Source organism: Amblyomma mixtum, chromosome 3 (genome assembly GCF_055824585.1).
Source record: "Amblyomma mixtum isolate Tamu chromosome 3, ASM5582458v1, whole genome shotgun sequence".
In the NCBI taxonomy this organism is placed as follows: domain Eukaryota; kingdom Metazoa; phylum Arthropoda; class Arachnida; order Ixodida; family Ixodidae; genus Amblyomma; species Amblyomma mixtum.
In genome coordinates, this window is record NC_143014.1 from 407,082,642 (window position 1) to 407,095,180 (window position 12,539).

At 47.6% G+C, this 12,539-nt stretch overlaps 2 protein-coding genes across 2 annotated transcripts in view; both read right to left on the bottom strand.

Moving 5' to 3' along the window:
* LOC149357520 (uncharacterized) overlaps nucleotides 1-5,609 on the bottom strand; it is a 41,668-nt gene extending 36,059 nt beyond the window's left edge. The window contains exons 1-4 of the mRNA XM_089576598.1: nucleotides 5,535-5,609; nucleotides 5,198-5,214; nucleotides 4,982-5,098; nucleotides 1,445-1,559 (exon numbers count right to left, since the gene is read on the bottom strand). Of these exons, the coding sequence (XP_089432724.1) occupies nucleotides 1,445-1,559; nucleotides 4,982-5,098; nucleotides 5,198-5,214; nucleotides 5,535-5,609 (324 nt within the window). The remainder of the gene's footprint in view (nucleotides 1-1,444; nucleotides 1,560-4,981; nucleotides 5,099-5,197; nucleotides 5,215-5,534) is intronic.
* Nucleotides 5,610-5,638: 29 nt separating this feature from the next.
* Nucleotides 5,639-6,647, bottom strand: LOC149357521 (uncharacterized). The gene is made up of 4 exons (XM_089584796.1): nucleotides 6,462-6,647; nucleotides 6,272-6,369; nucleotides 6,053-6,192; nucleotides 5,639-5,946 (listed from the first exon to the last, which is right to left on the bottom strand). The coding sequence occupies exons 1-3, from the start codon at nucleotides 6,569-6,571 to the stop codon at nucleotides 6,059-6,061; spliced, it is 342 nt and encodes a 113-aa protein (XP_089440922.1). The 5' UTR covers nucleotides 6,572-6,647; the 3' UTR covers nucleotides 5,639-5,946; nucleotides 6,053-6,058.
* Between the last annotated feature and the right edge of the window lie 5,892 nt (nucleotides 6,648-12,539).

Here is a 12,539-nt window from a genome sequence, read left to right on the forward strand (position 1 = left end):
AATGAAGCCTCCCTTGCCCCCTCCCCACAGCAAAGAAGTTTCCACAAGCAATCAAATTTTGTCCTTTATTCATTAGCGCCACAGACTTGACACTTGCCTCTACTATTTGACTGGCTGATGACAAAATATATGCGCCACACATTTTGGAAAAATGGAAATAAGGTAAAGCTAGATCCGCATGCAGAACAAAGGGCGTAATCCAGGTCAAGCTCGGCACATGCGGCACAGTTCGTATGGAGCCCAAATCTGTCTCATGCAATGAACTGCTCAAGCGTAGGTGAAGGTCGACAAAAGCCACCGAAACCAAGGATCATGGGGATGTTTTTTATTATTGTTCACCTGTGGTGTTGATCAGTAGAATAACAACAGTGTAATTATTTCAACGTGTAAAGTTAATTTATTAGAAAGCAGAACAGAAACCAACCACATAGCATCGGTGGGTGCAACGAGACGAAATGCATCATCATCGACTCGAGGAGCCAATTCAAATAGCAGTATCAAAAAATTTATTGTTGCATGCAGCTGAAAAATGTGTATGGCAGTACAGTCGTGGCTGTTTACGTTAAAATGTACAGCTGGTAGTATGAACATTCTTGAAGGTATTGGTGAGCGCTATCAAAATATGGAAAAGGGATGAACACACAGCATGAAGCGTTTTGTCCTGTGTGTTTGTCCCTTTTCCACATTATGATAGCGCTCACCAACACCTTCAAAAATGTATTTCCAACTAGCCCTAGTAGCAGCTATTTTGAATTTAATTTCTAGTATGAACAGTTTTTGATCCAAACGCTAGCTTTTCGAATTTAGTTAATATGCAAATTAGTTACCTTGATTCACCCATTCTCTGACATTCACCAAAGCTGCTATTATCATACTGCATAAACTCTTTTTACATAAAAAAGCCCATTTAAAAAAAAAATTAGTGGCGGGCTTCCCTGCAACACCTTGTATACAGTTTGCGTCTGGGAGCCCCTGCTTCCCTATATCCAAAAGGTATTTAAATTCGCCGCAAGTTAGTCTTAGAAAGGGTGGCTTTTTTTATATGGCTTCGATGTCTATGAACACATCACAAGATATACAATTAAAATGCGAACTGCGTAGCCTGCTGTGTCCATCAATTTATGCCAACTGGAAACATCCCTAGCTGATCGCAATGAGCAACGGTAATGATTAAACGGTGGGGGAAAATGTTCACAACCTGACCTCATGTTCCAAGCTGTCACCTGTAGCAACATCGCTGCTTCCAGATAATTAAACGTATTTGTCCAGATGTGTTATTCTACGCTCTCATGCAGAAGTCCAATATTATGCACAGGGCAACAAGGCGCATATTAGAACGCCCTGCAGGGAAGTGAGATACAAAGAATTCTGTTCATCTGTGCTCCGTGAGCACTGTATGCATGCGTCTGAAAAACTGCGTCCGGTGGACGCGCTATGCATCTACCTTTTTTGTTCTCTGGATGGAGAGTCCGCTGGTCAACGTGGTTACGCGATGAAGGTATTCCACACAGATTGGCAAGTCTTCATTCCCGGTGCACCAAGAGACACAGCCACAACGCCTGCAGTGGTAATTACAGACCGCAGTTTTTCCCACTACTCACGATCGATCTTCAAGCAACAAGAAGCTATATCCCTTTCAGGCGCCATTTTTTGTTTTGACTAAAATGTATTATTTTTCACCTAAGTAGTATATTCAGGCCTCAAGAAAGGGAATTTGTTAGTTCTCGAAAGTGAAAGACCAGCAGGTCATTTCTTACAACGATATGGAGAATTCCATACAAAGTGTCAGATTTGTCAGAAATAATAACATCGAAATGTTCTCCTCTGTCAGGTAAACACCCTAGGGATCGTGGAATCGCTTTGTGTTTCGAAGATTCACATTACTCTCGAAATTGAGCAAAAACAATCGACGTTTTCACTCGCAGCAAAATCTGTCTGCACAAAAACGGCGGACAAAGTGCTACCTAGCTCACTCTTATGTGGAATATTATTTACTGCATTCGCGACATGGTACAAAAAAGCAACTTATTTGCAACAAGAAGGGTGCTCAATATGACTGAAATAATAAAGTCACTGTTTAGTGCTCCAGTTTCTCAGAAAAAGCTGCAAGTTTGCCGCTTACACAATTGTGTACAAAGTGCCTGAAAGAGATATAGGCTGAAGAAAGCAAAGTGCCCGGGAACCTATTTTTGCCTGCTAAGTAGAATGTCGATTAGGGCTGAGGATGTGACAAGCCTCGCTGACAGCAGCTAAAATCTAACTCACTTAACTAGATAGGTTAAATGATTGCTATACATTAACGTTCATCCCAAGCTTAGCTTTACTGCATTGTCTGTTCCCCCAAGCATAAATTGCTTCATTTTGTTAAGCCGACAATAGTATCCGAAAATTGATAAAATCATACTTTCATTTTGCAGTCCTTCTAAACCTGCAGCACTGTTTTCTGAACATTGCTGCCATGAACATTCATGAACATTGCTGCCATCCATGGTGACACCCCAGCTTAGTGTTCAACCTGCCTTTTAATGTTGCTCTTGATGTTGAATATTGAAACCTGAATATTGCATTGCATATACTTGGGCAGCTGGCTGTGTCAACAGTACCGTCTGCTGAAGCAGTGAAGGCAAGAAAAATACTACAGTATTTTGTTTTTGGTATTGGATACTGTTTTATCTTAATGGCATGTTTTTGTGCGGCTGGCCATGCTAGGAATGTTTTCCCATACAGCAGTAAAGATGGGCAAATACATATACTAACAAGTTTGAGTTCTTGACCCTGAATGCAAAATTCACTATCAAAACGTGTTCATAATGATGACCACGCTAACAATGTCTTTTGAATCACAACTCGAAGAGCCACTCATAAAGGTGACAGAAACAGAGAGGGTGCCTATGGTAGCATGGCAGGGGAGGATTTCCTATGCAAAGCACGAAAGCCTTAAAGAAAAAGTCCAAGAAATCGCAACGAAAACAGCGCAAACTTCACGAAGGATGCAGAAAGGGGAGAGGAGAGACAGGCAAGAAATACATGTTTTAATTCAAATGGGACTGCCCCCTTTAAGAATAACCCATAAATCCACCCTTGTAGCACTACAACACACCATGTTTCACATCAACAGATCTAGTTCGATGCATACTAATTAATACACATGACAGCCTTTTCGGACTACTACTAGAAGGGTAGAAGTACCTATAGTGGCTGCAGTATAGGTTTCACAGTGTTGTGCATTATTTAAATGTTGTTTTTCATGTTTAACCTGCAGAGCTCTTGTTTAACATGTAGAGCTCCTGCTGTACGCTACAATTTCCTCTATTTGGAGAAATACTAGCTTGTAGTATCATTCACTTCACTTCACTTTATTCACCTTAAAGACCCCCTTCAGGGGGTATTACATAAGGTGTGGGTTAATATATGCATTAACAAGTACAAGTAATTCTCTTGAATTATAAATATCTATCATGAGAAATGGCATTAGGTAGGCAGAATTTTTTTATGCTATTTTTTTTTAGATACTTGCCTGAATTGATAAAAAGAAAGTCGGATGTGCGCATAGTCAGCGGTGACGATGAAACAAAACTAGCCGTTGTCTCACCAATTGCACTGGTGGCGCCATCTCGTTTGTCGACCGTGGAGATTCGGCAAAGGAAGGAGGTGCTTTGCAGAGGGTTTGAAGACGCTGCTTCAACTGCTTTATCAATGACCACAAGAAACAGTTTGGCCGAAAGTCGCCTGAATCTTTGGTGAAAAAGTGTCTTCAAACCTCCTGCAAAAGCAATCTTCATTCCTCTCCTTTGACGATTCTCCATGGCTGACATACGAGATGGCAGCACCGGTGCATCACAGAGAAAATGGCTGGTTTTGTTTCGTCGTTGCCGCAAACGATGCAAATATCACTCTTTTTATCGATTCAGGCAAGTAGCCCAACCAAATGTAGCATAAAACAATTCTTTTGACCTAATGCCATTTCTGTGTGAAATTTGAGCTCAAACAACTCACCAATTTAGCTGCGGGATGCATTCTATGAAAGCCACACAGATAAAACTCTAATAAAAGAATCTTTAGGAAGTATTTAGCATCTAAGCGAAAGATTACATCAATAGATGTAAAGCACGATGAGTTATTTTTTTTTTCACTGCCTACCAGTTATGCTGTGCCGCTGTGCCAGCTGTCGCGAGATGGCACAACCAGTTTTCACGGTGCATGGACTGGAATCCTCGAACGAGTCGACAACTGTTCGATGTGCAGCTGTTGCTTTCATGTCATTTTTGATGCACATTAAATGGCTCAATGGCAACGAAGCCTGGTGCTGTTCTCGAGATGAAACAGTCCGAAATATATGTCATCAGCATAGCTGCCATAGTAATCATAAACCCCAAACTGCCTTTAGGACAAGGGCCTACAGAAGTGAAGGCGGTCAGATACCCTTAGGCCAAATTCCTTTTAAAGGCTTTTTGGTCAAAGACCTTTATGGTAAATGCATTTGACAAAGGCTTGCACCTAAATGCCTTTGACATAAAGGCCTTTACCATAAGCACCTTCAACCTAATGCCTGCAACCTAAACACGTGCACTGTAAAGATCTTCAACCTAAAGGCCTCTAACCTAAATGCATCCACTGTGAAGGTCTTCAACCTAAATACCTAACTGTCTTCAGAGACCTAGCTCTGAGACATCAAAACTACTTACTAACAATAACAAATATGGTTAACTAACAGCCCACAATGAAAGAGAATGCTTTCACATTCACAGCAAGTAGTCTTAAGTGCCCTCATTAATTTGTACTTTAAATTCTAGTTATAAAATGATGCTTTGTTAAAATCTACCTCTGGCTTTGAGTGACTGCAATCGTGTAAATTAATTCGTTCTGTCATTGAACTCATTACTGCAGAAAGCTCAAAAACTGCAAGCTGTTTCAATGTGCCTAGCACTGAAGCATACTCAAAGCATAGAAGGCTCGAAAGAAAGAAGCAGCCACTTCTCACCATCGAATGCCCTCCAGCAGCTGGTAGTCTCCGCGTCGATCGGCCGCTGTCCTGATGCCGAGGCAGGAATGACCCGTTTTTCGAGGGGGAACTCCGTCCAGACTTCGTACGTAGTCGCTGATGGGTGATTAAGAATGTGCATTAATATCACCGAAAATGCCACATTCAAGACTATTTTCATGCTGCAGAAATTCAAGTAAAAAATGGAGTTCCTACCATTTGCTAAGGCAAAGCTAGCTGTGTCGACGCGGCCGCCACGGACGCCACGTCGGAGCACGTTAGGGCACACGGCGGCCTGACGACATACTGCCAGTGGCAGTATTTGTGGCGAGCACGACAACCCGGAAAATTCGCCCAGTGACCCGGTGAGCCACAGAAAAAACAGCAGCCGGGTCGAGCCGACGGCGCGGAGGCGCCCGGGTGCCTCCCTTCCTCACGTGGAGGCCGACCCGCTCGCTCTCGGCTTCGCCATCGCTACCCGGTCGGGGAGGGGGGGGGGGGGGGGGACGCCAGTCTGTTGGCCGCCATCTTGAAGCCGGGCGGGGAGGGAGACCGCCATCTTGAACTGGAACAGGACAGAAAAGACCGCCATCTTGCAATGAAGCCGGGCAGCGAAGAAGACCACCATCTTGAACTAGAACAGGACAGCAAAGCATGCCAATTTGAAAGTCTCGCAGAGGACGAGACCCATTTTATGTCTGGCGACGCTGTGAAACGGCGTCTAGAATGCCTAGCTGCTGCATTATTTTATCGGTGCGTTCCTCTTCCTGAGCAATCTCCATTTCCTTCTTGATCGTAACATTCGCGCCGAGTTAAATGAACCAGTGATGAAGAAGTTATGTGACTGCAAGCCGCAAAGGATTTGAGCTTGCACGTGATGTCGGTAGCGGCCAAATTTGCACGATTTGGAGAGCCGTTGGACATCTTGAATATATTCGGCAGTTGGCTCAGCAGGACTCTGCACTCTGCGTTTGAAATGAACGCGGCTGAAACATTCGTTTTGTTCTTCTTGAAAGTGCTTGTCTAGCATTCGAAGCGCCGCTTTGTATACGTCCGGTGCCTCGGACTCACCTGTCCCTATGTCGGTTCTATCCTGCGTCTCTTCCTCGATGAGGCTGTAGTAGACATTGATGCCTTCTTCCCCCAGCGCGTAGAGCAGAAGCGCTTTCTTGTGGTCCGGCGTAGAGGTCTTGGCGGCGGCGTCGAAGGTCCTGGAAAACACGACACCATTTGAGCCAAGGAATAGCCGGGGCATGACCAGAAGGGCGCCAGAGGTATTGCCAAGTTCACCTTGCAGAAGGAGCCAGCGGAACGAGGGGGTTAGGACAGCCGTGCAGAACACGCCGCAGTAGCGTCGATAGGTCACGCAGACGACGTTGAAGTCACGTCTAAAAGCAGCCAAGTGCAAAAATGCTGCGTGAAAGTAGGTCAGCAGAAGTAGTAGACGTAGCGGAGAAGTAAGTAAAATTTTCTCACTCACGTATAGGCATGATGCATGTGGATGGATCCTCGTCGCCAAAATGTGTCGGGCGCGGCCGCCACGCCGGAACACGTTAGGGCACGCTGGGACGGCGGCCTGTATAAAGACATGGACGCTAACGCTGAACGACGTTGAGCGATCCGAAGTTTCTCTATGAGAGCCCCCCGTTTATTCAGAGCGTGGCGCCTTAAATAGACTGAGCGCCGCCAATACAGCGCCCCCGTGAGGTAAGCAATCTGTGGTCCCGAAAGCGAAACCACGATACAACACTAATAACTTTTGGAGCGAGAAACGGGCGTCGAGTTAGATGAACAGCAAATTTTTAAGGCGTAAGTCTTTAATACCGCATCGTTGTAAGCAGGCGTTGTCGACAGAAATGTCACGCTTTTCAATTGGTCGTGACGTCACAGTGCGCGAATTTCAAACGGGACCGATTGTACTTTGGCTAGTAACCATGGAACCAATTAAAGGGATGGTATAGTAATGCTCCAAGTAAGTGGAATTGAGCTTAGTTAATTAACCAATTAGCCTACTTAACCTTTCTAGTCAGACCAGAAAAATAAATCAAACCGAGTAGGAAATTGGTCGAGTTGGGGAATCAAACCAGGGTCTCCGGAGAGCGAGACGAGCACGCTAACCACTCCCCCATGCCAGCTCAACGGTTTGGAATAACAAAGACGCGTCTAGTGAATATGGTGTTTTCGTTCACTCCCATCTTTCTCCCTTCCCTGACAGAAAAATTTGAAAAATAAAACAAAACATCAAGAAACGAAAAAGAAAAAATATAGGAATAAAAAAAAATAAGGAAAATAAAAAGAAAAAAGTTTTAAAATAAATAAATAATTAAAAAGCACAAAAAAAAAGAAATCAATGCAAACCAGTGCGCAAGGAAAGGCTTTCGCCTTGCAGCAGTTCAGAGAGCCAAAGTGCCCTCTAAATTTTTTGTCGTGCTTCAAAGTTTTGCTATAGGTGCTAAAGTTCAGCCACAGCTTTTCGCCTCTCTTCGCCGCTGTGCTTTGCAAGCCTTCGATAGGCTAATAAATGTGGCCACGGTGTCCTGACTTCGCGCGCACAGTATTGAGGTCGCCTGAGTAGCGACCTCAATACCGCGCGTCCAAGGAACGGTATGTTAAACGGCAGCACACACACTATATTATTCTAGTTCACTATAACACATATGCACGTCACTAAACGGGTTCAGTTCTAGTTATGTGTCCCTGCCAGTCTTGCTGGCGTGAAATTTGCGACCTACATCTTGACACCTACACGCAAGCTGCAGCGTTCGCCGGCGGCGTTCGCAGGCCCCGAGGCACCGCTTGCGACGCGTAGCGCACTCACCGAAGCTATGGCTGGTCGAATGCAGCCATGGAACGAACACGAGGAAACAGAACCGAGCGGCGACCTTCACGGCAGCTGGTTGTCGTCCCCAAGGAACGAGCGGAGACCCTTCCAGAGCGTAGCTGTTGGCTGGCCGACAGATCTATTGTGCCACAGCGACGCAGTTACGTCCACGTCACTGTTCGATCAGCGCCTTTCTACACGGCTGTGCTGGTTGCTCAAATAAAATGGCACACACCCACTACGGGGGAGTGGCCAAGACACAGGCGGTGAACTGATGGAAAGAGGAGCATTTTTAGAGGAAAGGAACTAGTAATAGGGTATAGGCTGACAGATTGGACGGCGCAACGACAGGGGACCTGTTAGCTGGAAGATCGAAGACGGGACGATGGCTTTTTGTGCAAATCCGAATGTAATGCATGTAATGGTTCAATTTTCCACTGACTGAAAGAGCGCGGAAAAAAATGAAATAGATTTTTGAAAGTCAAAAAACATAAAAATAAAAAGAAACAATAATAGTAATAATTAATGGGAGTCGCCTTCTCTTTCTGCTTTTTGTTGTGGACTTCGCCGAAGCCGAATCCAGTGCGCCTGCTTCTCGATATTCACTATTCAAGTTCACTGTAATATTCACATTCGCCTGTTGGCGCCAAATTGCCTCACTGATCACCGTCACTGACACTACACCGCGGCACTACAAGGATCCGCATCAGGCGCGCTTTGAGGACCGCCGTTTGACAGCCACGCTGACGCGTTTGTCCGGCGTGCGCATTCTCAACCCCGAGGTAAGGGCTGAACTACATTGTCGCAAGTTTTCTCATGCATTGTGGACTCGCCAAATTGCGGCGCTTGTAACGAGACTTTTTTTTTTGCAGCATCGTTTCCTGGATATGCTTCTCGGAAGCCGAAGTTACTGTTCGCCGCGGACGCTGGGCCTACTGCTCACTGTGCGGCCACGCCGCTGTAGGTTGACGTTGAAGACTTCCTCCAAACGGCCCTTTTAAGGGCCACTTCATTGCTTCCTGGCAGATTTCGGGCATCCAATCTCGCGGCCGTGTTCCCTCTCTTTGTCGAAATCGGCGCCAGAGATCGGAACCCGCGCTAGGCCTCGTTGCAGGGTTAAACGAGTGCAGTGTGGCTTTAGAGAAGTGATGACTTGCGCTTGGCCTAACTACATCATTCACCCAGCGCAGTGTACCTTTGTTTCTTTAGCGACTTCTCGCGCTTTGTCAGCTCACGCTACGCCTCGTTGAAGGGGTTAACCGAGTGCTATTAGGATCGAGGTGAGCGTGGTCGGGTCGGAGAAGGGACGAGGAAGGCGGGAGACGGGGTTACGAAGAAAAACAAGGAAAAGAGAACTTTATACAGGAATATTTACATTACTTACATAAGAGAGCAACTGAGAGGGACTCTCAGTGTGAGGGAACTTCTTCAGGAGTCAACAGGAGTGCCCACGAGTCTCAAAACAACTTCCCGTTAAATATTCTTCGTATTCCCCAGATCCCTGACTGGGGAATAAACTTCGAACGATGACATCCAATCAGATGGACAGTTGTGGACACTGTCTCTCGATGGAGCAGGTGGTTCGCATCCAGACTGCGCATGATTAGTCGGCCGGGTTTTTCTGCAACGCCTGCGAACTATTGAGCGCCGCGGGGGCAATTTCGAGAAATTACGCGGCCTCTTCAAATGCAGAAGCTTGACCCGCGCTTTTTGCTTTCTCGCAGAGGTGTTCCGATCAGCTGTCTTCACTCGTGGCCGTCTTCCGGAAACCTCGCCTGTTAACCTTCGCTGCCTGTCAAAAGCTCGCGCGCGGCCAACAGGTGCTAAGCTGCCGGCTCTTGCCTTCGACCCATCAGTTTTCAAAGGCTCATCGTTTGTGCCATTTTTGTCGCGTAGCAAAGCCACTGGCACTTTGCTCAGAGTGACGGGCGACGGCTCACTTGCACAATCGCTCGCTCCCATGACCTCTGCTGAACACAAGGGTTCGCACTCCTGCGGTCCATATTTCGGCGCCGCGCCTTCACCTTTCTGGGTCGCAGCAACCATCTGTGTGGCATCGCTTTTTAAAGCTAATGCTGTGCTCTTGCCTGGCGCTTCAAAGTTGCTGTCAGGTGACGCACTACACCCATTCTCGCGAAGCTTCCCCTCTGCGCCCTGGAAGTTATCGCTTACCCAGCGGCCGGCAGAAGGAGCTTTTCTTACTTCGGGGTGATGGCATACGGGTTGACTGCCTAGCGCTCGAGCTGAAATGTCAGTTTCTTCTGCAACAACGGCATCTAACTTTGGGCTACAAGCGACCGTGTCACACATTCCTTTGTTGCTCGCGTTTCTGGCCAAACCATTCCTCGCGACTTTGTTATGGTTGGCACTGCAACACTCGTTTTTCTCTGCCTTTAAATCGACAGATCGTGCCGGAGTTTCTGCTGAACTGGCAGTTCTTTCTACACTTGCAGCTACCTTGTCGTTGCTGTCCTGCGCAACTTTTGTGTCCTTAGCTGACCAAACGGGATTTTCTGGCTGGTAGCTGCCACTATGATGGAAGCGCTGCCCGTTGCCATCACTACGATCTGCGTCGGCCTCTACACGAATGCCGAAGAAGCGAAATAGGGCCGTTTTCGCTATTGCATAACTGTCGACCTCCTCGTCGGACAGGCGCGCTGATACACCGCCGACGTCACCAGGGAAAATGGCCACCAACATCATCGACCATTCACCCTGGTCAAGCTCCTCCTCGCTACAAATTCGCTCAAAGTTTTCGAGGAAAGCTCTGAAGCTCTCGCCTCTACGGTAACTCCTCAGACGATCTCGGGCCCTTCGCCATCTGAGAAACTGAGTCTTACGCACTAGCTCCTGCTGCTCTCGTTTACGCAGTTCGTCGAGCTCAGCGCGTCTCTTACGACACTGCTCCTGACATTCTCTTTCTTGCTCCTCTCGGAGCCTTCGCCGTTCCTGCTTCTGAAGCAGTTCTCTCTTCTCGTTCTCCTCACGGAGTTTTCGCTTTTCCTGCTCCTCTCGCTTCTCTTTCTCCTGGAGAAGCCTCCGCGTTTCTTTCTCCGCTTTCCGTTCGACAATCGTCTCCCACGTCTCGTCTGCCTCCTCGACTGTCACCTCCTCCGCCCGCATAACATCCAAAATCGCCTCTCTCGTTTTAGTGGGGTCTACTGATATCCCCAATTCTTCCAAAATTTCAAGGAGGTCCTCTACCTTGAACTTCTCCATAGCGGAACGCACCTCGTGCCGCTAATCCCCGCTAAAACACAAGCCTTAGCTTGAGGCGAACAAAGCACAAAACTGCCAAATTTTCATTTCCTAGAGAACACAAAACCCACTACTAACATCTGCCTGTGCTAGTGCGGTCTGGCGAAACGAATGGCAAACATCGGGCACTCACCCTGCCGAGATACAGCTGACGCCGTCAGTCCCGTAGCTGCCGGGGTCCGTTGGAGCCGGTGACCTGATGCGTCCATTTCTCGGTCTTCAGAAGCGTAGCTGATGCCGACAATCACGTAGCTGCCAGGGTCCGTTGGAGCCGGTGACTTGACTTGGGCATCTCGAGCAATTCAACTGTTGAGACGTAGCTTCTATCTCACCGCTGGCAACCAGTTATTAGGATCGAGGTGAGCGTGGTCAGGCCGGAGAAGGGACGAGGAAGGCGGGAGACGGGGTTACGAAGAAAAACAAGGAAAGGAGAACTTTATACAGGAATATTTACATTATTTACATAAGAGAGCAACTAAGAGGGACTCTCAGTGTGGGCGAACTTCTTAAGGAGTCAACAGGAGTGCCCTCGAGTCTCAAAACAACTTCCCGTTAAATAGTCTTCGTATTCCCCAGATCCCTGACTGTGGAATAAACTTCGAACAATGACATCCAATCAGATGGACAGTTGTGGACACTGTTGATACCGCCCACGGTAGGGGCGGTGCTGGGCCGTGGCGCTCTCTCGCAGCTAGGTTGATGGGAGAGGGTAGAGGTCAGTAATTAAACACTGCTGTCTTTCACTCAGCACACCACCACTCTGTCCATTGACCCGAGGGTCGACCCGGCCACGGGACGCCGCCATCGTCGCTGCATCTTCGGCCTTCGGCGGTCTTTGACCTTCGCCGCTGCCACCGTGGTCTCTCGGTCCTGGAAGTTCGCTGCCTTAATCCACTTAGGCAGGAGGGGAGCGCGAGCTGCCTTAATCCACCCAGGCAGGAGGGGGGGGGGGGGGGGCATCCCAAACCCAACAGTGCAGCGCCTAGCTTTGTTAGTTTGTGTTCTAGCCTGTATACAGTGCACCTTTGTTCGCTCCTTACTTTTGTTCTTTTCAGTCGTTTCCTGAATCCGGCCAAAGAGCCGGTCTTGCCGGATGATTGTTCGCCGTGAATGGAACCACGAGGCGATCGCATCTGCATACAGCACGACTTTGTTCCCTCGTGTTTTTAAATAAAAACATCGAATGTCGTGGTAGCGTCCAAGGACTGCTTCGACGGCTCGGGCAAAACAACGAGGACTGCGCACGCCGTGTCGTCGCTGCTTAGTGAAGAGGCACAAAACGGATGTCGTCCTTACTAAAGGCCCTTCTCGGGGGCCACCTCAGTGTTTCCTGGCAGACCACGCGCTTTCCCGCCCGTGCACATGTTCCCCTCATTTCCAATCATTTGTAAGTTGCATATCAATGAATTAATAAATCAGTCAATGCACTTTATTTACCAGAAAAATCTGACTGGTCACCCTGGGCTAAAAGCTGTGCAC